This window comes from Moschus berezovskii, chromosome 23 (assembly GCF_049115385.1).
Source record: "Moschus berezovskii isolate FMDL1 chromosome 23, NW_MosBer_1.0, whole genome shotgun sequence".
Classification (NCBI taxonomy): domain Eukaryota; kingdom Metazoa; phylum Chordata; class Mammalia; order Artiodactyla; family Moschidae; genus Moschus; species Moschus berezovskii.
In genome coordinates this window covers 61653939-61679530 of record NC_142482.1, presented here as the reverse complement: position 1 = coordinate 61679530, position 25592 = coordinate 61653939, and the positions used below count along the sequence as shown (strand labels likewise).

The following is a 25592-nucleotide window of genomic DNA, read 5'->3' as shown; positions in this document are numbered from 1 at the left end:
TTACATTGCACAGGAGACAGGAATCAAGACCCTCCCCAAGAAAAAGAAATGCAAAAAGCAACATGGCTGTCGGAGGAGGCCTTACAAATAGCTGTGAAAAGAAGAGAAGCAAAACGCAAGGGAGAAAAGGAAAGATATTCCCATTTGAATGCAGAATTCCAAAGAATAACAAGGAGAGATAAGAAGCCTTCCTCAGCGATCAATGCAAAGAAATAGAGGAAAACAACAAAATGGGAAAGACTAGCCATCTCTTCAAGAAAATTAGAGACACCAAGGGAACATTTCCTGCAAAGATGGGCTCAATAAAGGACAGAAATGGTGTGGACCTAACAGAAGCAGGAATGGTCATCTGACGCCAAACGTCCGCAGTGCGGCCTTTGGGAAATGCTGGCTGGGCACGTAATCAGCCCCCTTTCACTTCGGAACCCACCACCCTGGGCCCTGCCTTCCCTTCCCTCGGTTCCTGGGCAGGTCACCACCCCCCCACTGTCCCCCCTGCCCCCAGGACCTGTTACCCCCTTCTGAGTCACACTGCTATGGCCTCAGCTCTCAGTCAGGAAATCTTTACCCTATCATTTGAATTGCTTCTTAAGTGTCTCTTTAGGTCCAGCCTGGTCCTGTTATTTGAGTTGACAATCTTCATTATGGATGGATGCAGCTCTCATGGAGGAAACAAGTTTAGATGGAGAAAGGTCTTCAAAGTTAAGGAAAAAACAAGTGTAGAAGGATAAAGGCCTTCAAAGTTCCGGAAAACTTTGCAGAACAGGGCCATACTCAGCATTGCTCTTTGTAGGCTGCTGAGACATGGCATCTGAGTGCTCACAAGCAGAGCTGCCGGCATGGTCTTCTGCTAACAATACCCGCACAGGACTCACTGGGCTGAGAGTTAGGAGGCCAAGAGGGACTGACCTGGTTGGTGGTGGGAGACGGTGCTCTGACGGGTTACCCAGACCTGTTGGGGTGCGCTTGTCAGAAACCAGCTCTGTTTCTTCTCTAGAGCTGAAAGTCAGACCATGAAATAAAGACTTTGAAAAACATGGAAACCTCCTCCCTTCTGGACAGTGTTGGAGGACTTCCCAAAATGTTTCTTTCTAGGGACCTTATTTTTCTTTTTTTTGGCAGGATCCTTCAGATTCAGCCAGATAGAAAAATATTTTTCAGATACAGTGCTACTTTCTTAAAAATAATCAGATAGGGAAAATTCAGATGGGAAAAGCCAGCAATTCAATATCTCTTTATTTTTAATTGATTGTTAAAAGGATTTCTCGTCCCCTATGTATCTTTTTGGGACTTCTCTGGTGGCTCAGATGGTAAATTATCTGCCTGCAACGCTGGAGATCCATGTTCAGTCCCTGGGCTGGGAAAATCCTTGGAGAAGGGAACGACCACCCACTGCAGTATTCTTGCCTGGAGAATCCCATGGACAGAGGAGCTGGCGGGAGACAGTCCATGTATCTACTGTTGGGAGAAGACGCAGAAAGAAATGAAAAGCATTTTTTCTCATTTCGAGGTCAGTTTATTCAGCCTCGGTTAAACCCGTCTTCTACCACGGGGATACACGACGGGCGGAGGGAGTCCCTCGGGCCTTGGACACAGAGGCTGCCCACGTCCACATTAGAGGAGAGAGCCCTCTTCTCAGGAGCGCGAAGGCCCAGAGCTGAGGACGAGCGGGCGGAGGCCCCTGGGTCCGCGCACAGCGGGGCTGAGCATCCTGCTGCCTCCGGTGGAAGCGCCCTCAGTGAGGCCTGCAACGCGTCTCTGAGAGCAGGCAGAGGGCGGGGCGCCGCGTGGTGGGGCTGCAGGCCTCCTGCTTCTCCTGGGGTTGGAGGCATTCCCCCAGCGTCTGCCCTGACGGCTGCGAACATCAGGGGATGCTGGGGCCGGCGCTGCATCCAGGCTGCCGCCCCTGAATCAGGGCTCACCTGGACCACCCGCGGAGAGAGAGGCCCCGGGGCAGGACGAAGCCCCCACCTCCGCCCTTCCTTGTGGACACATCAAATGGGGCCTGGCTCCCAGATGGCTGAATGCTAATTCCTAGGCAGGCGGACAGCTGGCGTGTGGGCCCAGGGATGCCCAGAGCTGTGAGCCTCTCTGGGAAGAAGCACCCCATTCAGGGGGTTGCAGGGACCCCGACACCCTTCTCTTCCACTTCAGAGTGCTGATCCGTGACCTCTGCCTCTCCTCTGACACACCACCTTCTGACTCGGAGAACTCTGCATGACACGAACAAATAAATATAATAAATCCAGATATTGCCTAGGAGCACACTTGAAATGAAAAAACATACTAAATGAGTTTCGGGCAAATCGTTCTTTTTAAAATCTCCGCTTGCTCTGGGTGTTCTCTGTCCTACCCTTGTGTTCATAGGGCAGGAACACCCGAGAATCTGGGATGGGTCCTGCAGTGTTTCTGCACAGAAATCAGTCTGTGGATCGTCTTGAAGCAGAGCCTGCCACGCACATGCTCTGAGGTGTGGGGGTGAGGAGCTGGGCAGTGGGATGAGACAGGTGTTCGGGACAGAGGAGGTCTTCTGGATTTCAGGATCTGACCGGTGTTCCAGGTGGACAAGCGCTTACATGTGAGAGGTTCCGAGCTGGGACAAATCCAGAAAACTGAAGTCACGTTCAGGAGGTGCACGGAGGGGGAGCCGACTGTCCAGCACTTTATGTGCGGAACCCCGGAACCACCAGGCGCCCTTCTTGGGTTCCGTGTGCTGGGTGCAGGCCCTTCCCGATCTGGCCTGGCTTGGATTTCAAGGCTTCTTCCTGCCACTGTCTTTTCCTCAATCCTCTCCGGGACACATGCCCCCGCCCCCCAGTGCCACCTCCTGGGACCTCCCAGGTCATTCTCAGAGGACCTGTTCTCTGACATCACCCGGATCTAAAATGCTGTTTCCCTCTGCGTCTGGTTGAAAAGCATTAACATTTGTACCTAATCACATCCCCCAGGAATCCTCACCATTCCTTTAGAAATCTGTCCAGATACTGCAGTTGATGCTACGGACACAAAATCAAGTCAAGGAGAATGAGGCTGTCCTAAGCCCGGTCACCTGGTGGGAAACACGGAAGCTCCTCCATAAAGTCCGTCTGGAGTGAAGTGTCTGCCAGGAATATTCTTGGGGAATTTGTGTGTGGCTGCCACCATCTAGATGTTTTCTCATAACATCTAAGAGGTACCTCTGGACACATCTGCTGTTCTCCTCACCTGTGAGGCACCTCAGGTCGGATGTCATGTCCTCAGCCAGGTGCCCAGAGCCCAGCCCAGTGCCACCTTCGTGGGAGAGTCTGAGACATCTCTGCTATTTGAGTTGACAATCTTCATTATGCAAGGATGGAGCACTCATGGAGGAAACAAGTTTAGAAGAAGAAAGGTCTTCAAAGTTCTGGAAACCTGTGCAGAACAGGGCCATGCTCAGTATTGCTCTTTGTAGGCTGCTGAGAAATGGCATCTGCGTGCCCGCAGGCAGAGCTGCAGGCAGGGTCTTTTGCTAACAATACCGGTACAACACTCACTAGGTTGAGTGTTAGGAGGCCAGGAGGGACTGACCTTGTTGGTGGTGGGAGATGGTGTTTTGACTGGTTACCCAGACCCGTTGGGGTGTGCTTGCCAGAAACAAACTCTGTTTCCTCTCTAGAGCTGAAAGTCAGATCATGAACTAAAGACTTTGAAAAACACAGAAGCCTTCTCCCTTCTGGACATTGTTGGAAAACTTCTGAAATAGCCTCCAGAAAGCCTCTTATCAGAAAAGTGCTGATTGCATTGACTCTATGGTTATACTCATTGCATTCCTGGGTTGGGAAGATCAATGCCTTCATTTTCATTTTTTTGGCAGGATCCTTCAGATTCAACCAGATAGGGAAATACTTTTCAGATACAATGCTACTTTCTTAAAAGTAATCACATAGGGAAAATATTTGGAAAAGATAACATTTCAAAATCCTTTGAGCTTTAATTGAGTGTTAGAAGGATTTCATTTCCCCTGTGTATCTCTTTGGGGCTTCACTGGTGGCTCAGACGATAAAGAATTAGCCTGCAATGGCGATTACCCAGGTTCGATCCCTAGGTCAGGAAGATCCCCTGTAGAAGGGAAAGGCTACCCCCTCCAGCATTCTGGCCTGCAGAATTCTACAAGTAACCATACAGTCCATGGGTCGCAGAGTCAGATACGACTGAGCAACATTCACTTTCACCCTGGCGGGGCCTCAGCTTCTGTCCTCAGCTGTGACTCTTTGACACACAGGCGCGGCTGGGCTGGTGAATCCCGCATGCGGCTCCCAGCACCCACGTCCCATACCCTGCTCTGTTCCTACTTGTCTCCTGGAAACCTTCACTTAATGCTCCTCAAGCACCACGAGTCCTCTTCGACAGGGGATGCGGGTTTGACCCCTGGGTCAGGAAGCTCCCCTGGAGCAGGAAATGAAAACCCTACGGGTGCATTTGCAGTCCACGGTGGGCGGCAGTCCACGGGGTCTCAGGGAGTCGGACCCGACTGACCACGAAGCACAGCAGTGCTACATTAGACCCTGACCCTCCCCGTCCCGGGAGACTCTCTTTAGTTAATGACGTCACAGTGGCGCAGTGACCTGAGTTAGACTAGTAAACGGCACCGCGTCTCCACTCCTTTCCGGGCCCCTTGCCCCCCGTCCACCTGGTGCTCACATCCTGTGATGCCCGCTGTCTCATCAGCTCTGGGCAGCACCCCGTCACTGCTGCACTGCCCAGGCTCAGGCCCGCCTGGCTCTGCCCTGCTCCCCAGACCCGAGTCCTAAGGACCCCTGGGGCCTCTGCCCCTGCACCCGGTCCATGCTGAGGGCCGGTGCTGGAGGCAGAAAGGACACAGGAGGGAGGAGGGGAGGGTTAGGGTGAATGAAGGAATCCCGTCACTCGTCCAGTTTGGATCACACAGTGAAGGTTCCCCATGTTGTCGTGCGGCCCCTCAGTCGTGTCCGACTCTGCGCCCCCGTGGACTGCAGCACGCCAGGCTTCCTGTCCATCATCATCTCCCGGGGCTTGCTCACACTCATGTCCATTGAGTCAATGATGAATCCAACCTTCTCATCCTCTGTCGTCCCCTTCTCCTCCTGCCTGCAATCTTTCCCGGCATCAGGGTCTTTTCCAATGAGTCAGCTCTTCACATCAGGTGACTAAAACATTAGAGCTTCAGCTTCAGCATCAGTCCTTCCAATGAATATTCAGGATTTGTTTCCTTTAGGATTGTCTGGTTTGATTGCCTCGCAGTTCGAGGGACTCTCAAGACTCTTTTCCAACACCAGGGCCCTCTGACTGACAGATAAATCCCCAATTCCTCAGAACGGCCTCCCGGTTCTTTCCAGTCCAGCCCTGCCCAATCCTTCCAGCCCTGCCTGCCTCACCTGGGCTGCTCCGTGGCCTACACACTCTGTCTGGTCCTGAGTGGACCTCCTGGGAGCGGGAGCCCTTTCCCACCAGTGACTCCACCTGGTTGTTCCTCCTCCAGCCTCCCCTGGACCTCACCCCTCCCTCGGCCCGGCTCCTCTGTCACCCAGGAACCCAGTCCAAGCCCCACGGCATCACTAGCTCCGACCTTCTGTCCCCATCGGGGAGGTTATGTGCCCATCAGAGCCACCACCCGCTGCACCAGGACACAACCTCTTTCCCGTCCCTCTGAACCGACAGAAGAGGAAGAGCTTGTGTGATCAGTCTTATCCCTCGCCTCCTTCGTGACCTGATAGAGTCCTCGGTACAATCAGCTTCCAACACATAGAGCTGGGGGTTTCCACTCTGCTACCTCCTGGGGCTCAGGGGTAGGAAGGTGGGGCTGCTCCCTGTGCAGGTCTCGTGTGGCCCCGCCCTCCGGCTCGCCCCGCCCCGCCCCGCCCCTCCAGCCGGGGTATTTAGGCCTGAGCTTCCGGGTCCCTGCCCAGCCTGCTCCAGCCACTATAGGTACAGTACCTGTGGGGCAGTGGGGCCACGGCACCGGCCTGCGAAAGGAGGAAGGTGGGCGGGCTGGGCGTGGGCTTGCGCAGGGCTGTTTCCTTTCGGACCCGGTGGCCACTGCGGACCTCAAGACGCTGTGAGTGTGGATCCTAGACCCCCGCTCAGGGTCCTGTGAAATGTGCATGCTTCTTCCTGGCATGTGCATTGAATGGAGAAGAGCTGTCCCTTAATTTAAATGTCCCACTAGATAGTTGATAGTTTTCTTTGATATCTGCAATGTCTTTATGATAAATTGCTTAAATTTGATCCCATGGTTTTCTTTTTTTTCTTTTTTAGGATTAATACTTCTTTAATCTTTTTATGATTGACTGGTAAGGGTTTTTATATTATTACAAAGTGATCATGAAAGTCAGCTTATGATTATGAGACAGGTTATTTTCAAATTCATGGCTCAGAACAAATCAGAAGGATCTTAGTGAATGGTACTCTGTGTTTGGGCATTTATGTCACAGTTAATAGAGGAACCAGGTAATAAGTGAGGAAGTGGTTTTTAAACATGAAAGTATTGTTTTACTCTGCTCACAAAAGTAGATTGTAGCTGTGTGGCCACGGGTTCAGCTTCTGTCTGTTGTGCTGTTGTTCAGTTGCTCAGTCGTGTCCAACTCTTTGCGACCCCATGGACTGCAGCCCACCAGGCCTCCCTGTCCATCACCCACTCCCGGAGTTCATCCAAACTCATGTCCATTGAGTCGGTGATGCCATCCAACCATCTCATCCTCTGTCGTCCCCTTCTCCCACCTTCAATCTTTCCCAGCATCAGAGACTTTTCAGATGAGTCAGTTCTTCCCATCAGGTGGAAAAAGAATTGCAGCTTCAGCTTCAGCATCAGCCCTTCCAATGAATTTTCAGGACTGATTTCCTTTAGGAAGGACTGGTTGGATCTCCTTGCATTCCAAAGGACTCTCAAGAGTCTTCTCCAACACCACAGTTCAAAAGCATCAATTCTTCGGTGCTCAGCTTTCTTTATAGTCCAACTTTCACATCCATACATGACCACTGGGAAAACCATAGCTTTGACCCGACGGACCTTTGTTGGCAAAGGAATTTCTCTGTTTTTTGATATGCTGTCTAGGTTGGTCATGACTTTCCTTCCAAGGAGTAACCGTCTTTTCATTTCATGGCTGCCGTCACCTACTGCAGTGATTTTGGAGCCCCCAAGATAAAGTCAGCCACTGTTTCCACTGTTTCCCCATCTATTTGCCATGAAGTGATGGGACCAGATGCCATGATCTTTGTCTTCTGAATGTTGAGCTTTACCAACTTTTTCACTTTCCTCTTTCACTTTCACCAAGAGGCTTTTTTGATCTTCTTCACTTTCTGCCATAAGGGTGGTGTCATCTGCATATCTGAGGTTATTGCTATTTCTCCTGGCAATCTTGATTCCAGCTTGTGCTTCATCCAGCCTGGCATTTCTCATGATGTACTCTGCATGTAAGTTAAATAAGCAGGGTGACAATATGCAGCCTTGACGTACTCCTTTCCCTATCAGGAACCAGTGTGTTGTTCCATGTCCAGTTCTAACGGTTGCTTCCTGACCTGCATACAGGTTTCTCAAGAGGCAGGTCAGGTGCTCTGGTATTCCCATCTCTTTCAGAATTTTCCAGTTTATTGTGATCCGCATAGTCAATAAAACAGAAATAGATGTTTTTCTGGAACCCTCTTGCTTTTTCGATGATTCAACGGAGGTTGGCAACTTGGTCTCTGGTTCCTCTGCCTTTGCCATAGCCTGTGGTTGCTGTGACCAGTGCATTCTCTTGGAAAACTCTATTAGCTTTTGCCTTCCTTCTTACTGAAAGGAGGGGATTACAGATCCCGTGGGACGATCCAGCCTCTACCCTGCCTGCCACCAGACCAGGGGGCTCCTCCATTTGCTGGTTCCTTAACAAAAAATAAACCTGCTCACTCCTAGATCACTCACATCCTGCCATATAAACAATTTCCAACCTTGTTTTGTGTCTTCTCCTTAATATCACGAGCGTCGCAGAATTGTCAGACATTTGTGGAAAGCTTGTGTATGACTGCGATCCCAATATTATAAACACCAACGGCAGCAACAAAACCCCAGGAGAAGAGAGACGACACGAGCAGCAGAAGACAGCATGGCAGACGGTGACCGACGTTCTCCAGGGAACTGGAGAGGAGGGCAGGGAGGGACAGCAGAGGCCGAGGCTTTAGCAGTTAGGGATATAACGGCTAAGGCTGGAGAAAGGCAGGCGAAAAATTGAAAGAGAAAGTCAACTGTGTCTTCCAGAAAATGAAGCAAAACATCATGGAGATGGAAAATGCAGGAGAGGGAGGCAGATGAGAGCAGAGCTCTCTGCCCGCAGCAGGCAGCCATGCCTTCCCAAGTGCCCTGCAGATAACAGCTTCTGCGCGTGCCGGTAGGAGGTACAGAAAAGAACAGTTCATCCTCAGGGGTGACAAGGGCCTTAAGAGTTCCCAGAGGGGAGGGGGAAGGGGAAGTTTCTTGAGTTGCCAGGTTGAAGAAGGCAGGGGTTAGTCCCTCAGTCGAGTCTGACTCCTTGGGACTCCATGGACTGTTCCTTGCCAGGCTCCTCTGTCCTGGACAGAGAATTCTCCGGGCAAGAATACTTGAGAGGGTTGTCATGTCCTTCTCCAAGGGATCCTTCTGACCCAGGGATCAACCCAGGTCTCCCGTGCTGCAGGCAGATTCTTTACCGTCTGAGCCACCAGGGCAGTTCAATTTCATTATCTACCTAAGCTAATTGAAATATTTTGTTTGTGAGAAGTCGTGAGACTGTTAATAAGCTCAGGATGAAGAAACAAGATGAGCTCTAAAAAGGCACAAGAAGATTTCAGTCCTGTTCCAGGAAATGCTGTCTGAGACCCCTCTGTGATTGCTGCGTGAAGGTGCTTATTCCAGGTTGGGAGGCTCACAAGCAGCCTGAACCCTCGTGCACCCCCGCCCATCCCCACAGTGTCCTGTTCTGGACCAAACACCCTCCATGGCAGGGCTGTCGAGCACCAAGGCCGGGTCCTGGAGGTGGATGTGGGCGCATCCCAAGGCCCTTGTCCCGAGCGGGGTGAGCAGGCCCTGGCCCTGGGGCAGCAGCGGCCTGGAAACCGGGCCTTGGATTCGAGCTTTGACGCAGGCGGAGGTCCCAGAGGAGGAGACCTGGGCATCAGCGGGGCTTGCCTTTAAGGCTTTCATGCTTCTTTGTACATGATTTGACTTGTCTTTTATCTCAAGGGTTCAGGTTATGCTAAGTGGGGTCTTTCTCTCTCTTTACAAAGCACTCAACCTGTACAATGGTGTGTTTGGATGGATCATTTTGAGCGATTCTTGTTATAAAATCATACCTATAGGCCCCAAACACATTCTAGAAATGGGAGCAAAAGCCAACAGCTCCTTCCCGGCCCTCCCAGGCCGTGGCCCAGCACCCTGTCTGTAACCACGCCGTCTCTAAGCCATGTTCACATGTTAGAAGCCCATACGGGAGTACAAGCCCCCCGAGGAAGCCGAGTTTTGTTCATGTACCTGTTGCTCGTGGAAGCAGAGCGTCAGTGCTGACAACAGAAAAGAGCAGAGTGAGATGCATTGACCTGTGGCCTGATTTGCGTGACACTGATAGTAAATCCATCCTTTCAGACTCGCCGCCATGGATGCGCTGTCAGAAGCAAACGGTACCTTTGCCTTGACCCTTCTGAAAAAGCTGGGTGAGGACAACTCAAAAAATGTGCTTATCGCACCCCTAAGCATCTCCTCTGCCCTGGCCATGGTCCTCGTGGGGGCCAGGGGCAACACCGCGGCCCAGATGTGCCAGGTATGTTCGGGAAGCCGGTTCTGGGCGGCGGCCTACGCTGTTTCTTTGGCGGGAGAGCCTGTGTCCGCGATCCGAATCCCAGAGGCCTTGCTCCACAGACAGGCCTCACTCTCCTCTAGTCAGGGGGTACTGCAGTGGTGGGTCTTTATCTGTTTTTATTTCAGACACTTTCTCTAAGCAAGATCAATGGCGGAGGTGAAGATGTCCACCAGGGTTTCCAGAAGCTTCTCAGCGAAGTTAACAGGACCGACACACAGTACTTGCTCAGAACCGCCAACAGGCTTTTTGGAGAGAAGACTTGCGATTTCCTCTCAGTAAGTCATGCTCTCGTTTTCCTGAAGCAGATAGAGACCGAAGTCATGTGGAGACAGGAGGCGGGCCTTGTTGTGCAGCAGAGGCCTTGTGGCCTGAGAGGACTCAGTGGGCGGGGTGTGGGACCCCAATCACAACCTCACGCTTCCTGGAACTGTTTGGTCATTTCCTCAAAGAGGAGCCCTGTAACAGCCTTGTTCACATGTTCGTGAAGCTTCGATGAGATGATTGTCAGAGAACTAATACGGATCATACCCCAGTTGCAGATGAGTTGGCCCAAACAAAGAAGTGATCCAATAGAATATTTCTGATGTTGTTTTTCACATGTTGGAAGTTTTTTTGTGCATTGTGAGACTTGTTCAATTTTTTTATACTTGTAAATATTTTATCTTTTCCTATGCAGAATTTTTTTGTTTTTCTTTTTTACTCTGGTTTTATTTAATTACAGTACTTTCATAGTTTTTAAATTTTTTTTTCACAGCTCAAGTAATCTGTGAGTGTGTTCTTGTTATATAAAAATGCAGACAAAGCCTCAGTCCTCCCAAACGCTCTTCCACGCCCTGTCCCCTGTAAGGGCTTGTCCCCGGTACATAGAGAAAGTCTTTGCATCTCACTATACGTGTGTCTGCTTGTTGGGGTCCTTTAATGGACCAAAACCTGGTGGTCCGGAGTTGACGATAAGAAAGTGAAAGAGAGAAAGAGGCTGATATTCCCTGGTTTACGCAGAGAACCAATAAAGCCCTTGACACAGGGCTTGCATCGCTCCCGAAGGCACAGGGCGCCCTCTCGAGGGGGTGAAGGCACAGGGCGCCCTCTCGAGGGGGTGAAGGCACAGGGCGCCCTCTCGAGGGGGTGAAGGCACAGGGCGCCTTCTCGAGCGGCTCTTAGATGCCCGTTCTGGAGAGTGGGCACGACGGGTTCTCCGCTCCAGAGAATTACCCAGAGGGAGAGAGAGAGAGAGAAAGAAAAAAGACACGGGCCCTAAGTTCTGATGGAGCAAAGGTGCTTTCATGATCTTTCTGTGAGTATATATAGGCTGTTGTACAAGACATTTCTTTCGACAATGATAAAGATCAGAAAACCAAATGTACAGCAACCGTTACCAAGGGAACAAGGGATTAATAATGGTCACAATGTCAGGAGACAACCCATATCTCAAGAAAGGGGGTCGAGACTAAGCAATTTTGTCGTAAAGAGAATGTTTACTAAAGGAGATTCAAGCCTGTGTCACATAATGACCTCAGTCTTGGGAGCAGCTTGCTGCTCCACCTGATAAGGATCAAAGGACTTATGAGAAACAGCACGTAGGAATCCTCCTGTTAAACATTCCCTGACAATTCCCCCTTATTTATAATATTTGTAAAAAAGGTTCTGACCATTAGAGTTTGTTTAGTTTTAACAATCTTTGCATGAAGGCAATGGTAGATGACAAATATAATTGTCAATACAATCACCAAAATTATAGTTCCAGACTTGATGCTGTGTGTACTGCTTTGAAACCATCTGCGTGGGTCTAGCCCAGATCATTGATCAGCTAGTTGTTCAGCTAAAGTTTCAAATTAGTGGACGAGGACAGATTTTTAGAAAAGGTTTCAAAGGTTTCCTTTTGTAATAATTGTACATTCAGAGAGGCATTATCATGTCTGTTTGTAAAGAAATTTGATCTGTTCCCAGTTGTAGGCACTATTATTGAATTGAACAGGAGTAACACAAAATTGAGTAGAATTTCAATCACATTTTAGCATCACCTGTTTTCGTACATCTGTTAATTGATCTCCAACCCATTTGATGGCTGTTTTTAGCTCCTGTATTTCCTCTTGAATATCCTCATCTATCTGAGCCTGAGTGGCCCACATAGTATGGGCGTCTTTAGTCCAATTTTGGATAAAATTATGTGTTTGAATTGAGGTTTGTAAAGCAACACCAGTGACAGCAGCAGTGGTGCAAATAGCTATTAATATCAAAATGTCAAAAATCAGCCATCCAATGAATCATTTAAACCACTGGAGCAGTTTAGTAAGTAACTGGGAAGCAAGTCCAGCCATGGGACCTTTTTCCCAGAGCCACTGGAGATTTATTGGTAACCACAGACTACATCGAGATCAAAGAATCAAAAGGGATTCATTTCTTAAGGAAACAAAAGAGTTAAGACAATATATAATTTGCAATTTATACAAGTTATAGATGGAGAAGGAAATGGCAACCCACGCCAGTGTTCTTGCCTGGAGAATCCCAGGGATGGCAGAGCCTGGTGGGCTTCCGTCTATGGGGTCGCACAGAGTCGGACACAAGTTATAGACTGTAAAGTCTTATTGAATTGTAAATTTCCTATAGCAACAACGAAAGGAAGTGGAACACAGGCTTGTATAAAATATGATTGATTATAACGAAAGAAATAGTCTCTGTGACGACGACAGTCCCTGTGAAATGTCCAGTCCAAGTTCCGAGTTCTTCGGTGCTCACAGCAAGTTTCCGGATGTCCCGTTGTTCAGGCCCAATCTGTTTATCGAGGATGATTGGAGGATGAGGTGGGGGCCATTCCACCGTCAAGCCATCTAAGAAGTCCTCTGTCACGGCCGGGATCCGTTGTAGTGTTCGTGACCTTCTGTTCTACTCGAGTAACACAGTCACACGCAGTGCTGTTAACATCATCTGAGCAGTTAGACCCCCGCATACCACGGGGTCCCCAGTCAACAGTGGTGTAATTGGCCACAAACATTAATTTCCCTGATTTAGCTTGACATTTATCTCAATAAACAGGAGTATATTTAAAGTCTTTATAAGTAAACCCCTTACCTTTTAACTTTTGTCCTTTTCCTAGAGTTTTGGTAGCATTGATATGGTTTTTATAAAAGGACAGGGCAGCAACCCGTCTAAGCAATGTGTGGAAGTCCCTTTTTTGGAGGCAGGACGGAAGCCCATGTTTGTCGACGAGCCTTAGTACACAGTTCTGCTGGGCCCATGCGTAAAGGAAGGACCTCACAGCCTAGAGAGACGTTAATGATTCTTCCTTCTTCTTCAAGATAAGACGGCACCGCCGAGCTCCAAGGAGGCGGCACGTGTGTTGAGCCATTTGTGGATACGATTGGTCCTATATCTGTCCATTCTATAACTTACAATAAAAGGGGAGTTAGGTGTGTGAGTCCAGTAAGTGTGATCAATCAAGTCAAGTCAGCCTGAGCAGACGAATCAAAAGCATAGCGACAACATTTTCAGGATTCCGAGGCATTCCCTGTTGAGAAAACAGATTTTCAGCCTGATTAGTAAGGGCTTTTATCTGTCCCCAAGTAGGGAGATCATACGGTTGATGACATTGAATGCGGCTTTTTGGAAATTTTTAAAGCCGCCATGGCTTGTATTGGGATTTCTTCTTCTTGGGGTTTTTGTTGTTTTGTCTCTAGTTTGAATGCTGGGGGCCCCCTTAGGTCAAATCTTCCAAAGAGGAAGCCATGTGAGTTCGTTGGATCCATCTGGAGAAACAGAAGCATATCCCTTTCCCTGTAAGATTAATTTCCTAGATTTCCGTTGATTAGTTAACCCGTCTTGATCAAATGGGCAGAGGAAAGGACGTGTCCTTCAACGTCTCTAAATGCTTTTCTGTTTTTGTCAAAATATCTCCTTGCGGTAAGTTTAAAAAATTTAAAACAAAACTCTATTAACAATAATTATAGAAAGAAAGGAAAGCGATGATGATGAAAACATTCCTAGGAAATATTTCAGTCCAAAAAAATCATCTAGAGATCTGTTTGGGGACTGGTAGACATGTCCCCCAAGAGGACACTGAGAAGCTTTTATTTTAAATTGACCTTGACTCTTGACTACCTAAGCTTTTCCTCCTGAATGTTGTTTCCATGAATTTGTTTACTTGTGTATGAGCCACCATCTTGTTCAGCCAATGATATTGTTTCTCTTTTTCATATATATAAATCAAATAGACCCAATTTTGGCTTGAAGTTAACTTCTTGGTCTTTGGGTATCTTGAACTGACAACACTGGTGTTATTAGAGATAGGCTTTTCTGGCTGACACAGTCTATGCCTCTTGTTTAACAGATGGGACAGTCACTGGCCTGAAACAAGCCTTTGTAGACATACGCTGCTAAGTCGCTTCAATCGTGTCCGACTCTGTGCAACCCCCCAGGCTCCCCTGTCCCTGTGATTCTCCAGGCAAGAACATTGGAGTGGGTTGCCCTTTCCTTTGTACCCATTAGGGATTGGGGGCAGGAGGAGAAGGGGACGACCGAGAATGAGATGGCTGGATGGCATCACCGACTCTGTGGACATGAGTTTGAGTGAACTCCGGGAGTTGGTGATGGACAGGGAGGCCTGGCGTGCTGTGATTCATGGTGTCGCGGAGAGTTGGACACGACTGAGCGGCTGAACTGAACTGAAACATATTTTTCATTAGGCCCAGGTGTCGGTGGCACAGTCTGTCTAACTTAATGACCTCAGTCCTGGGAGCAGCTTGCTGCTCCACCTGATAAGGAGCAAAGGACTTATGAGAAACAGCACGTAGGATCCTCCTGTTACATGCTCCCTGACAGCTGTTGTTTTCAGCCGCTGAGCCGTGTCCGACTCTGTCTGACCCCGTGCACTGCAGCAGGCCAGGCTCCTCTGTCCTCTGCTGCGTCCCAGAGTTTGCTCAGACTCGTGTCCATTGAGTTGGTGATGCCTCCAACCATCTCACCCTCTGTCGTCCCCTCTCCTTTGCCTTCGATCTGTCCCAGCATCAGGGTCTTTTCCAATGAGTCGGCTCTTCCCATCTGGTGGCCACAGTGTTGGAGCTTCATCCTCAGCAACAGTGTGTGTCCGCCTCAGCCTTTCTCATGGTGGTGGCAGCGTCCTCAGGGGTGGCTCTACCGAGACGCAGCCGCCTGCCCCCGGGGTGGGCGTGGGGCAGGGACCGTGTGTGTGTGTGGTTCTGTCCTGTCCGAGGTTGCTACTCCAGATGGACTTTAGAAGGAAGGAACAGACGGAGGCTCTCAGATCTCAGTGAATTCGGCCTCATTCCCACCCCGACGGCTGCAGCCTTTCCCGTTGTCCTCAGGAAGGGGAGCGGGTGTGCCCTTCCACCCTCTGCTCAGCGCTGCTGGTGCTGAGCCTTGAACATTCCCATTGCTCATGAGACTGAGCAGCTTTTCATGTCGATCAACATTTGTATCTTTTCTGAAGGTTGCCTGTTTATACGTCCTTAGTGTAGTTTTACTTTCGGGTTTTATGTCTTTTTCTTTTTTAATGAGTAATTTGTATGTTTAGGATAGCGACCTTATTCTGTTATATAACTTTTTCATTATTTTTTGCACTTGTTTCAGACTCTAAATTAACTGTTTTAAAACAAGTGGTATAAAGTGAATATAGTCAGCATGCAGTCAAATATTTGTCGGTTTGTACAGCATGGTGTGAATTTTTTTACAACCTGGTTTCCTTGTTTTTATCAGTCTCAGCCATACGCTAGTTTACTGTCATATTTGTATGAGCCTTAGATATACAGAAAAGCAAAGTTTCCAATAAACACAAATAATTGGCTAATTTTCCTAAACTTCCTTTCTTTTCTGGTGGATATTTGAAGAAAAGCATTGATATTTAAGACATTATTTTGATATGGAATATAAAATCAAAAGATGAGAAATATTTGTCAGTATTTTATAGTGATCGAGTATTCCAAGAGTCCAATACCAATCTCAATGTATAATTCCTTTAGTTTTGTTTTTGACTGGTCGTTACTTACTAAATAGTAATTTAAGAAGCAGGTGCTTGTTTTCAGATGTGTTTAAAAGCTGTTGAAATCACCAAGAGTCTGAGGAGGTGTCGACTTGTAGGTGACCACTTTGCTTCCAGACTGTTTTCTTAGACTGAGAGACTGACATCTGTTCAAAAGCCCCGATTGAGAAGCGGAGCAGCAGGTTGGCAGAGCCTGAATGGTGCGCGGGTTCTGTGAAATGAGGCGCCTGGACCATGAGGTGCGGCGTCCACGGTGTGGGGAGAGCTCAGCCACGAGACCCCGGACAGACCGAGCTCTCCTGGTCCTCAGTCACCTCTGAGACGGCGCTGCTGCTGCATCCTTGCTTCCGGGGGCAAGGAAGCCAGAGAGACGCAGCAGCCTTTCCAGGGTCACACAGGAGTGAAGCCCGGAACTTGTGCTGGGGGCAGTGTTGCCAGATTGCCTCACTTGAAAGTTTGTGTTGTTGTTTAGTCGCCAAGTTGTGTCTGACTCCTTGCAACCCCATGGACTGTAGCCCACCAGGCTCCTCTGTCCATGGGGTTGTCCAGGCAAGAATACTAAGTGGGTTGCCGTTTCCTTCTCCGGGGAATCTTCCCCACGCAGAGATCAAACCCTCGTCTCCAACATTGGCAGGTGGATTCATTACCACTGTGCCACCTGGAAAGCCTGTTATTTTACTCAGCTATTTATTCAATGTAGCTGAAAACTGAGAAACCAGATTGAAGGTTAATTCCGCACATTCGTTTGTACATTACACAAGTAACTGTCAAATGATCAGTGTTGAGGTTTGGCGTGGTGAAGGAGTAAGCTGTTGGCGTTGTCTGCTTCTGTAGCCATGTGATTCTGTCACTCCGTCTCTCCTAGTGTTTCAAGGATGCCTGCCGCGTATTCTACCAAGCAGAGGTGGAGGAGCTGGACTTTGTCTGTGCTTCGGAGGAGGCCAGGAATCACATAAACACCTGGGTAGCTGAAAAGACAGAAGGTGAGGACATGTCACAAGTTCTGTTTGCACAGTATTTGAATCAGCCTTATTATCCATCAGTTCCTTCCCAAGACCATCACATTTGAAAAGAAAGGGCTTTTATCTTAAAGAACTGCAAGCTTTCAAATCCACTTCTGAAATGTAGTCAGTAATCCATTTCTCTAGCTTTTCCCCTCCTCATCAATATTTGGTGCACCTCTTCCAGAGCAATCACACTTTGATTCCGGGCTGTTGCAGTTAATGTTCATATGGTCTACCTTGTCACAAAGGGTGGAAGGAAAACTCTGGATGCAGGCTCCACCTCCCTGCCTGTCTAGCAGAGCTCAGGCTCTGTGGGTTGCTGAGCATCAGTGCAGGACACTCGGTCAAGCCCTGGTCCACCTGCGGTTCTTCGTTTTCGTGCTGTCCACACTGGCTTCGACCTCTCCCCTTCAGGACGGTCCCCTCACGTTGTAGACCGAACATTTGTTTTCTGACACTGAATTATTCTGCCCTTATTTTTTGTTCATCTTATGTGTTTTATGCACCTCATGGTATTTTTCTGAGCAGAGACTTTAAGGTTGTTGTCACTGGTTTTGCTTTAGGGGCCAGGCTCCCTGTATGGGTCTCCCTGGTGGCTCAGATGGTAAAGATTCCACTTGCCAGTGCAAGAGAAGCTGGTTGGATCCCTGGGTCAAAAGGTGCCCTGGAGAAGAAAATGGCAACCTGCCAGTATTCTTATCTGGGGAACCCCATGGTCACAGGGGTCTGGTGGGCTAGGGTCCCTGGGGTCACAAAGAGTCAGACACACCTTAGTGAGTAACCAGACAACTCCCTGTTCGTGGTTGTCTGGGGGACAGTGAACCCTCTGCTCTGCACACTGACTCCTCCAGAGGACAGACCAGTAACACTGTGCCCAGCACCTCCACTAGGGAACCCTGTTAGCTAACTGGCTCTTTAAATCTTCTTTGCAGGTAAAATTAGAGAGTTGCTCTCTGCAAATTCAGTTGACCCCATGACCCAACTGGTTCTTGTGAATGCCATCTACTTCAAAGGGAACTGGGCTAAACAGTTTCTTAAAGGGCACACCGTGGAAAGGACATTCAATGTCAGCAAGGTGAACAAGAATGTTTCATTAAAAAAAAGGATGTTCTTGGAAACGCTTCCTGGGGTCTCTGGTTTACGGAGCGTGCTAGGAGGCTGAACTCAGGGAACCTGTGCCTGTCGTGGCCTTGGCGGCCCAGATGTGGATCTGGGCAAACCCTGGCCTCCTCTGCCCCTGTTCCTCCTCTGCCCCTGCTCCTCCTCTGCTGTATCATCAGGGGCGGTCCATGCTGTGGGGGTTCCATCTTGTATCACACATCCCATGGGCAGCTCGCAGGTCTCTGGGCCTCCCAGAACTCCCGAGATCCAGTTCAAACTCCAGACTGGCTATGACGCTCGATGGGTCTGGATCCTACTATCTGTCCTCAGCCCGTCCGAAGCTACCTACATGGACCCCTTCCTCTGCAGGGCCGTCCAGAAGCCTCTCTAGCGGTCTCCCCAGCCCGGGTTCCTGCTTCCTGTGTCCCTCCTCTGAGCTCTCACAGAGCCCATGGCCTCTCACTGTGGCTCTGATCTCCCAGAGCCCCTCAGGCCCGACTGCAGGACCAGGGAGGTTACTGGAAGTTTTCCTGATGACGGTGGCTGGACTGAGAGTGGTGGGCGTAGGAAGCACAAGTCAGATTGGTTCGCATTTCTTTTAATAATCGCATCTGTTTATTTCTGGCTGTGCCGGGTCTTCTTGCCGCAAGCCTTTCCTGATGCTGCCCTGGCGGAGGCCCTCTCGGCTCAGGGCTCGGGCTTCCCCAGCTGGTGCTTCTCTTGGGGCAGAGCTCGGGCTCCAGGCCCGTGACCTCAGGAGCTGCGGCTCCGGGCGCTCAGCCCAGGCTCGGTAGTTGTGGCGCGTGGGCTTAGGAGCCCCTGGGCTGTGGGGTCTTCCCAGACCAGGGATGGAGCCTGCGTCTCCCGCATTGGAAGGCGGATTATTTACCCTTGAGCCACCAGGGAAGCCCTGTTGTCTTTAAAAGTAGAGCCAACATGGTTTGTTCACAGGTCAGCTGTGGGGTGGGAAGGACAGGGGCCCAGGACACTCCCGGGTTTGACTGTCGGATGCGTGGTGTCACCATGAGCAGAAATGGGAAAGTATAGAGTGAGCAGGTGTGGAGGGCAACATGAGCCGCCAGTGTGCGAGCCGAACTGGAGGCTCCTTTGCGTCCAGATGAAGATGTCAGGTAGGCAGGAGCTGGGGGAGAGGTCCTGCCGGGAATGTCCGAGTGGAGACCTCCTGGGTCAGCATGAGAACAGCAGCCTGAGGCCTGAGCGCTGGGAACCAGGGGTGGGAGCTGGAGCTGTGCAGACAAGCTGAGGACGCGGAGCTGGGGTGGGTCTGGAAGATAAGACAGTGTGTGTGGGCGCAGGTGGACGGCTCTGATGACTCACCCAGCGTATCCACCGGTCTTGTTTCAACTTAAGTTTTATCCATTTACTTTATAGAACGTGCAGAAACCTGTGCCAATGATGTACAATAAGTCCACCTTTAAAACAGCCTGCATTGCAGAAATCTGCAGCCAGATTCTGGTGCTTCCCTACGTCGGCCAAGAGCTGAACATGGTCGTCGTGCTGCCCAGTGAAAGCACTGACTTGAACACGGTAACCGGGCAGCCATGGCCCTGGGGCCCGGGGTCTCGTCCGGATCCCTGCCGGGCACTGGGCTCCGGGAACTCATGTGCAGCCTGCAGGCTGCCCTGGGCCCGCTTGGCGTGGAGTGTGGGTCACAGTGGACGGTCCCCAGGGCAGCTCTGCTGCAGACCCTGAGATTTTCTACCTTCTGCTCCAGGTGGAGAAGGCCCTGACCTACGAGAAATTCATCACGTGGACGAAGCCGGACGTTCTGGCCGAGGTGGAGGTGGAGATATTCCTGCCCCGCTTCACGCTGGAGGAGAGTTACGATATGGAAGGTGTCCTCCGATGCCTGGGCATGACCGACGCCTTCAAGGGGACCCAGGCCGACTTTAGCGGGATGTCGTGCCAGCGAGGCCTGCACCTGTCCAAGGTCATGCACAAGTCCTTCGTGGAGGTCACCGAGGAGGGCACGGAGGCCGCAGCCGCCACAGAGGCCAGGATAATGCGGAAATCCCTGAGGATCTTGCCCCGGTTCTGTGCTGACCACCCCTTCCTCTTCTTCATCCAGCACGGCAAGACCGGGGCCATCCTGTTCTGCGGCCGCTTCTGCTCGCCGTGATGAGGTGGTGGGCGCCCCCCGTGCTGCTCACCACTCTCCCCGATCTCTGCGAAGAGCTGGAACCCCAGGTGACCTTGGCAAATAAAGGGCTGATCGAAACCGCCTGTGTGTGTGTGTGTTTCTGTGCCCGTGTCCTCATGTCCTGTGCCTTTTCGGAGCTGCAGCTGCCATCGGAGGCGGGCGCTCAGTGGTCCCACCAGCGGGGAGCACTGGCTGCCTGCTCTCTGGGTCCTCTCTCCGCCCACCCCGTCCAGGCCCTCGGGGAGAGCGCTGTCTGCTCCGGACCTGGAAGGATGAGTGGGGCTTCCCTGTCTTCTCTGCTCAGTGGCCCTGCCCTTGAGAACAGAGCGAAGCAGAGGCTACGGCAGCCGTGGGGAGGGGGAGCGGGCCTCAGAGACCCCCAAAGGAGAGCCCTCCAGACACCAGCAGAAGAGGGGAGGCCATGGACCCAGACTGGGAGAAGTCCATCCCCGAGCCACTGGGTCTGCATTGGAGGGTCTGTGGTCAGAGGCCCGTTCAGTGCTTGACCGTCCACAGTCCCTGAGCAAGTTCACTTGCCCCCAGGGGTCAGAGATGAGCCGACAGATCCTGTTCACGAGATGGAGGCGTTTCAGGCCACGTCATGGATGCACGCCAGGTGACTTTCCATCCTGCCGCTGGTACTGGAGAAAAAGAGGCGGCTAAGGTTTCAACCAGTCCATCCTAAATGAAACCAGTCTTAAAGGTTCATTGGAAGGACTGATGCTGAAGCTGAAGCTCCAATACTTTGGCCACCTGATGCAAAGAGCTGATGAAAAGACCCCAATGCTGGGAAAGATAGAAGGCAGGAGGAGAAGGGTTGACAGACGATGAGATGGTTGGATGGCATCACCAACTCAATGGTCGTGAGTTTGAGTGGAACCCAGGAGTTGATGATGGACAGGGAGGCCTGGCATGCTGCAGTCAATGGGGTCGCAAAGAGTCGGACTCGACTGAGAGACGGCACTGCACGAAGCTTTCTGCAGCTTCACATGTTCCCTGCTGAGAAATGGAGTCCAAGTCAGCTGTTCCTGGGGTTCGGGGCGAGAGTGGTGTGGTGTCCACTGGCCTCCCTGCGGGGTCATCAGGAGCTGGGCTCCCTCTAACCTGACGGTGTGACCCACATCCTCAGCCTGTCTCTATCCGCTGTCTCTGCTGTGCCCAAGTCAGCACCTGAGCCTTGAGGACAGACAGGCTACAGAGACGCTGCCCTTGGGAGCGGGCAGGCAGGCAGGCCAGCAGCGTCACTGCCACCCCCAGCCTGTGCGCACTGTTGCCTGACGTGAGCTGTCTGTCCAGGGTCCGAGGTGCCTGTCCTTCGTCTCCTTCAGGCCGTCAGCAGGAAGCTGTGACGATGGACGCAGTGGTCCCGTGTGTTACAGAACCTGTCACACAGCTCGACCTCTGAGCATCTCTTTCTTAGCCGGTCCACTGCATTAAATGTCATTGGCATTTGCCTCAAAACTATTTTTCAATATGATCTTGATCAAATTGTTGAAGAAAATTGCCTTATAATCTCCCGTGCGTTTGTTATCGATCAACTTGGAACTCCCGTCCTCATCATAGTCCTCCCCTGGTGGCTCAGAACGGGCAGAATCGCCTGCAGTGCGGGAGGCCGGGCTTCGACCCCGGGTTGGGACGGTCCCTGGAGACACTGGCTCCCCACTCCGGATTCTGGCCTGGAGATTCCACGGCGTCTCAGGGTCGCAGAGCCCGACGTCACCGAGCCACTCACAGTCACTTCCTGACCTCCAGTTGATCTTGTCTGTGACCAGCTCTGGCTTCAAGGAGGTGTGGCCAGTGGGCCTCCCTGGGCCCCCAGAAGGACCCCCGGCTCAGCGCTCTGCTTTCACTGTCTTCAGATTCTTAACAGCGTTTGAGCAGAGGGTCCTGCATTTTCATCTCGCACCAGACCCTGCCAACTACGGAGCCAGTCCTGCCGTGGACTACAGTGTTTTTATTGAGAAAAATAGACTTTTTTTCAGATGCTGAGTACCAGGTAAGCTCAAAGCAAATCCTGAGAAATGAAAGATCTTCTCAGTCCAATCTTTTCACATTAAAATATATAAACATTTTGGTCGGGATTTTCCATAGTTGGCTTTTGAACTCCACACAGCATGTGTTTCCATGAGAGAAAGAAGTAGACCAGTTCAGTTCAGTTCAGTCTCTCGTTCGTGTCTGACTCTTTGCAAGCCCATGGACTGCAGCACGCCAGGCCTCCCTGTCCATCACCAACTCCCGGAGTTCACTCAAACTCATGTCCATCGAGTCAGTGATGCCATCCAACCATCCCACCTCTGCCGTCCCTTCTCCTCCTGCCTTCAATCTTTCTCAGTATCAGGGTCTTTCCCAGTGAGTCAGCTCTTCGCATCAGGTGGCCACAGTATTGGAGTTTCTGCTTCAGCATCAGTCCTTTCAATGAACATTCAGGACTGATTTCCTTTAGGATGGACTGGTTGGATCTCCTTGCAGTCCAAGGGACTCTCAAGAGTCTCCTCCAACTCCACAGTTCAAAAGCATCAATTCACGTTCTTGCAAAACTTCCACTCCCTGTCTTCCGCCATCTCCCGTGTTTGACCGTCTTGGGAAATTAAAGTGGAGGTAGCCTGGTACAGGCTTCAGGAAAAGGGCAGCATACCTCTGACCGACTTCGGACCCTGGACCCTGCCTGTCCTCATACCTGCCTGCAAGCATGGCAGTCGTTATCAGCAAGTCAAGGGGAACTTCAGATATGAAAGCGCGTGGGTCTTGGAATTTCTTAGCCTCTGGGTGTTTGGCCCCAGTCTATGGAATTTTCTGACTCACAAGGTGAAACAAACAGCATTATAACAGTTAAAGAAAAGAACTGGAGCTGTGTTTTTTCACAGAGCCAACGATGATAACAGTGTGCAGCCTGGGATTATAAAGGGGAGCCCCCATAACCGCAGCATGAAGTCTCACGTTCCGGCTCAGAGAAGTGCTGGAGGCTGGCATGCAGGGAGAGGGGCTCTCGCCCCCCGGGGCCTGTCGGCCAGAGTCACCGGTGGTGAGCGTGGGGACCAGGCCTGGCTGCTTGCGAGCGAACAGGTGTTTCCGACAGGCGATCACCGCACACTCAGGGTGCATGTGTGCTGGCCCCGCGCGTGCACGACATCAACGCACACTTGACATCACATATATAATTCACATGAAATGTAACTAACGGCAGCAGTTAGTGCCCGGCTGTGGGCTCCTTCGCCTGAGATGCGTCCAGGGATCCCACCTGGGGTTCCCCGGGGTCCTGGTTCTGCTCAGGGAGCAGGTGATGTCTGGCCGGGGTGGGGATCGGGGGTGGGGGGGCATACAGGAATCACCTAATCTTCATTGTGACAAGGTCTCCGCTGGGTCTGGAAAATTCTATGAAATCGCTGGTGAAGCATTTTCACTTTCATGTCTACATGTGCTCTTCCCTGTATTCCCCAGGCCAGGTTAGATTCAGTCCCACAGAGATTTTCTCTGGCTTCCTCCGGCTACCATGATTTCTGCCCTCCTGGCCTGAGTGAGTTGGTGACGCCGTCTTCAGCTGGTGGGCACTGTGCCCCCGTGAAGACAAGCAGCGCGCCTGCAGGCGTTTTTGCTGTCATAACTGAGGGCGCGCAGCTGGCCTCCAGTGGGAGGTGCACAGGCAGCCACAGGAGGAGTGGTCATCTGGCCCCACTTGTCAGCGGCGCTGCCTCTGAGCAATGCTGGCTGGACACGCACTCAGCCCCCCTTCACGTCGGAGCCCAGCACATCTCCAGCACAGCGAGGTGTCTGGAGGTTTCTCTGCGGGGCCTAGTGGGTCACGCGCAAAGTCAGTGGTGGTATTTCGCGACAACAATGGTGGACACAGACGTCTAACAAGCTTCCCATCACTTCTCCCTGAAGTGAAAAAACGTGACATGCAGGGTCTTCTGGAAACTGCCCACCAACTCTGTGGAGAAAATAGGTGTAACTGCTGTCAGGAAGTCAGGTTCAGACATTCATGATCAGGAAATACAAGCAACGCTAGCGCATGTCTTAAACGCGGGCTTAGAGACACACGTCTGAAACTCTGATTTTGAATTTTAATATTGCTTCTGAATTGTCTGCCTCCTTGCTTGTTTCTGCAGCCCCCTCCATGGGGTCACTCCCAATACGTCCACCCCATGTACCCCAGCCTGTGCATCCCCCCGACTCCCTGTTCCCGCTGTGCTGGTGGAGGACCACCCTGGGCCCTCCCTTCCCAGCTCTCCGCTCCTGGGCAGCTCACCGCCACCCTCACCGCCCACCAGGACCTCTTACCCCTTTCTGAGTCACACTGCTATTGCAGCAGGTCTGAGGCTCAGGGCATTTTACCCCTATCACTTGACTTGCTCCTTCAGTGTCTCTTTAGGTCCAACCTGGTCCTTTCCTCTGCATCATAAATCCACATTAGGACTGAACAAGGATTTTAGAGAGAAACCTCTTTATGAAACTGAAGCTTTCAATCTGTGTAGTTTTCATGAAGCTCGTCGGTCTGGAAAAAACCCTCCCTACCGCCACGCTGAAGTCCCCCTTTTCTGCCGTGACACGCAGGGTGGTGATGGGGTGAGACCAGGGAGCCGGAGGAGGGGCCCCAAGCCTCTGACTGGGCTGCAGAGCCACGCGCTCCTCTGTGACTCCTGCATCCTTCATCTCAGCTCCTGGTGCCATTTCGTGGGCTTGACCTCACTGGGGGTGGTGCTGGGTCAGCCTCGTGACCCAGGAATCTCCTGGTTAATCAACGTTCATTTTTAACCGTCAGCCTGATCTGTCTTTCAGTGTTGCCGAACACTGGGACACCTTCCCGGGCTTGTGGCTCCCCCTCCCAGTCACCTCCTGTTTCTTTCCAGAAGCTAAAACACTTGAGGACAGGGGGTGCAGGGAGCAGGGGAGCCGACTGTCCAGCACTTTATGTGCGGAACCCCGGAACCACCAGACGCCCTTCTCTGGGTTCCGTGTGCTGGGTGCAGGCCCTTCCCGATATGGCTTGGATTTCAAGGCTCCTTCCTGCCACTGTCTTCTCCTCAATCCCCTCCGGGACACAAGCCCCCGCCCCCCACTGCCACCTCCGGTGACCTCCCAGGTCACTCTTAGAGGACCTGTTCTCTGACATCACCCAGAAAACCCGGATCTAAAATGCTGTTTCCCTCTGCGTCTGGCTGAAGAGCTTTAACATTTGTACGTAATCGCATCCCCCGGACGCCTCACCATTCATTTAGAAGTCTGTCCAGACACCGCGGTTGAATGTACGAACTCTGTCCAGACACCGCGGTTGAATGTACGAACACAAAGTCAAGTCAAGGAGAAGGAGGCTGTCCTAAGGCCAGTCACCTAGTGAAGAACACAGAAGCTCCTCCACAAAGTCCGTCCGGAGTGAAGTGTCTGCCAAGGACTTTCTCTGGGAATTTGTGTGTTGCTGCCACCATCTAGATGTTTTCTCATAATATCTAGGAAGTACCTCTGAGCACTTCTGCTGTTCTCCTCACCTGTGAGGCACCTCAGGTCGGAGGTCGTGTCCTCAGCCAGGTGCCCAGCAC

At 51.2% G+C, this 25592-nt stretch overlaps 1 protein-coding gene across 2 annotated transcripts; it reads left to right on the top strand.

The window, feature by feature from the left end:
* The first annotated feature begins 5921 nt into the window (after nucleotides 1-5921).
* Nucleotides 5922-20118, top strand: LOC129543442 (serpin B6-like). 2 transcript variants are annotated; one of them, XM_088831042.1, is made up of 8 exons: nucleotides 5922-6052; nucleotides 6253-6287; nucleotides 9587-9761; nucleotides 9926-10075; nucleotides 16658-16775; nucleotides 17729-17871; nucleotides 19290-19445; nucleotides 19633-20118. In XM_088831042.1, the coding sequence occupies exons 3-8, from the start codon at nucleotides 9597-9599 to the stop codon at nucleotides 20035-20037; spliced, it is 1137 nt and encodes a 378-aa protein (XP_088687168.1). In that variant the 5' UTR covers nucleotides 5922-6052; nucleotides 6253-6287; nucleotides 9587-9596; the 3' UTR covers nucleotides 20038-20118. The 2 variants fall into 2 exon arrangements, with proteins under 2 accessions (XP_088687168.1, XP_055262527.2); XM_055406552.2 differs by lacking the exon at nucleotides 6253-6287 and having other exon boundaries at nucleotides 5927-6052.
* Nucleotides 20119-25592: the final 5474 nt, after the last annotated feature.

What these genes read in the sequence shown, in the direction of transcription:
- LOC129543442 (XM_088831042.1), top strand. Translation starts at nt 9,597, where the DNA reads ATGGATGCGCTGTCAGAAGCAAACGGTACCTTTGCCTTGACCCTTCTG. An exon ending in CCGCGGCCCAGATGTGCCAG is followed by an intron (nt 9,762 to 9,925) that starts GTATGTTCGGGA and finishes TTTTTATTTCAG; the next exon opens with ACACTTTCTCTAAGCAAGAT. An exon ending in AGACTTGCGATTTCCTCTCA is followed by an intron (nt 10,076 to 16,657) that starts GTAAGTCATGCT and finishes CGTCTCTCCTAG; the next exon opens with TGTTTCAAGGATGCCTGCCG.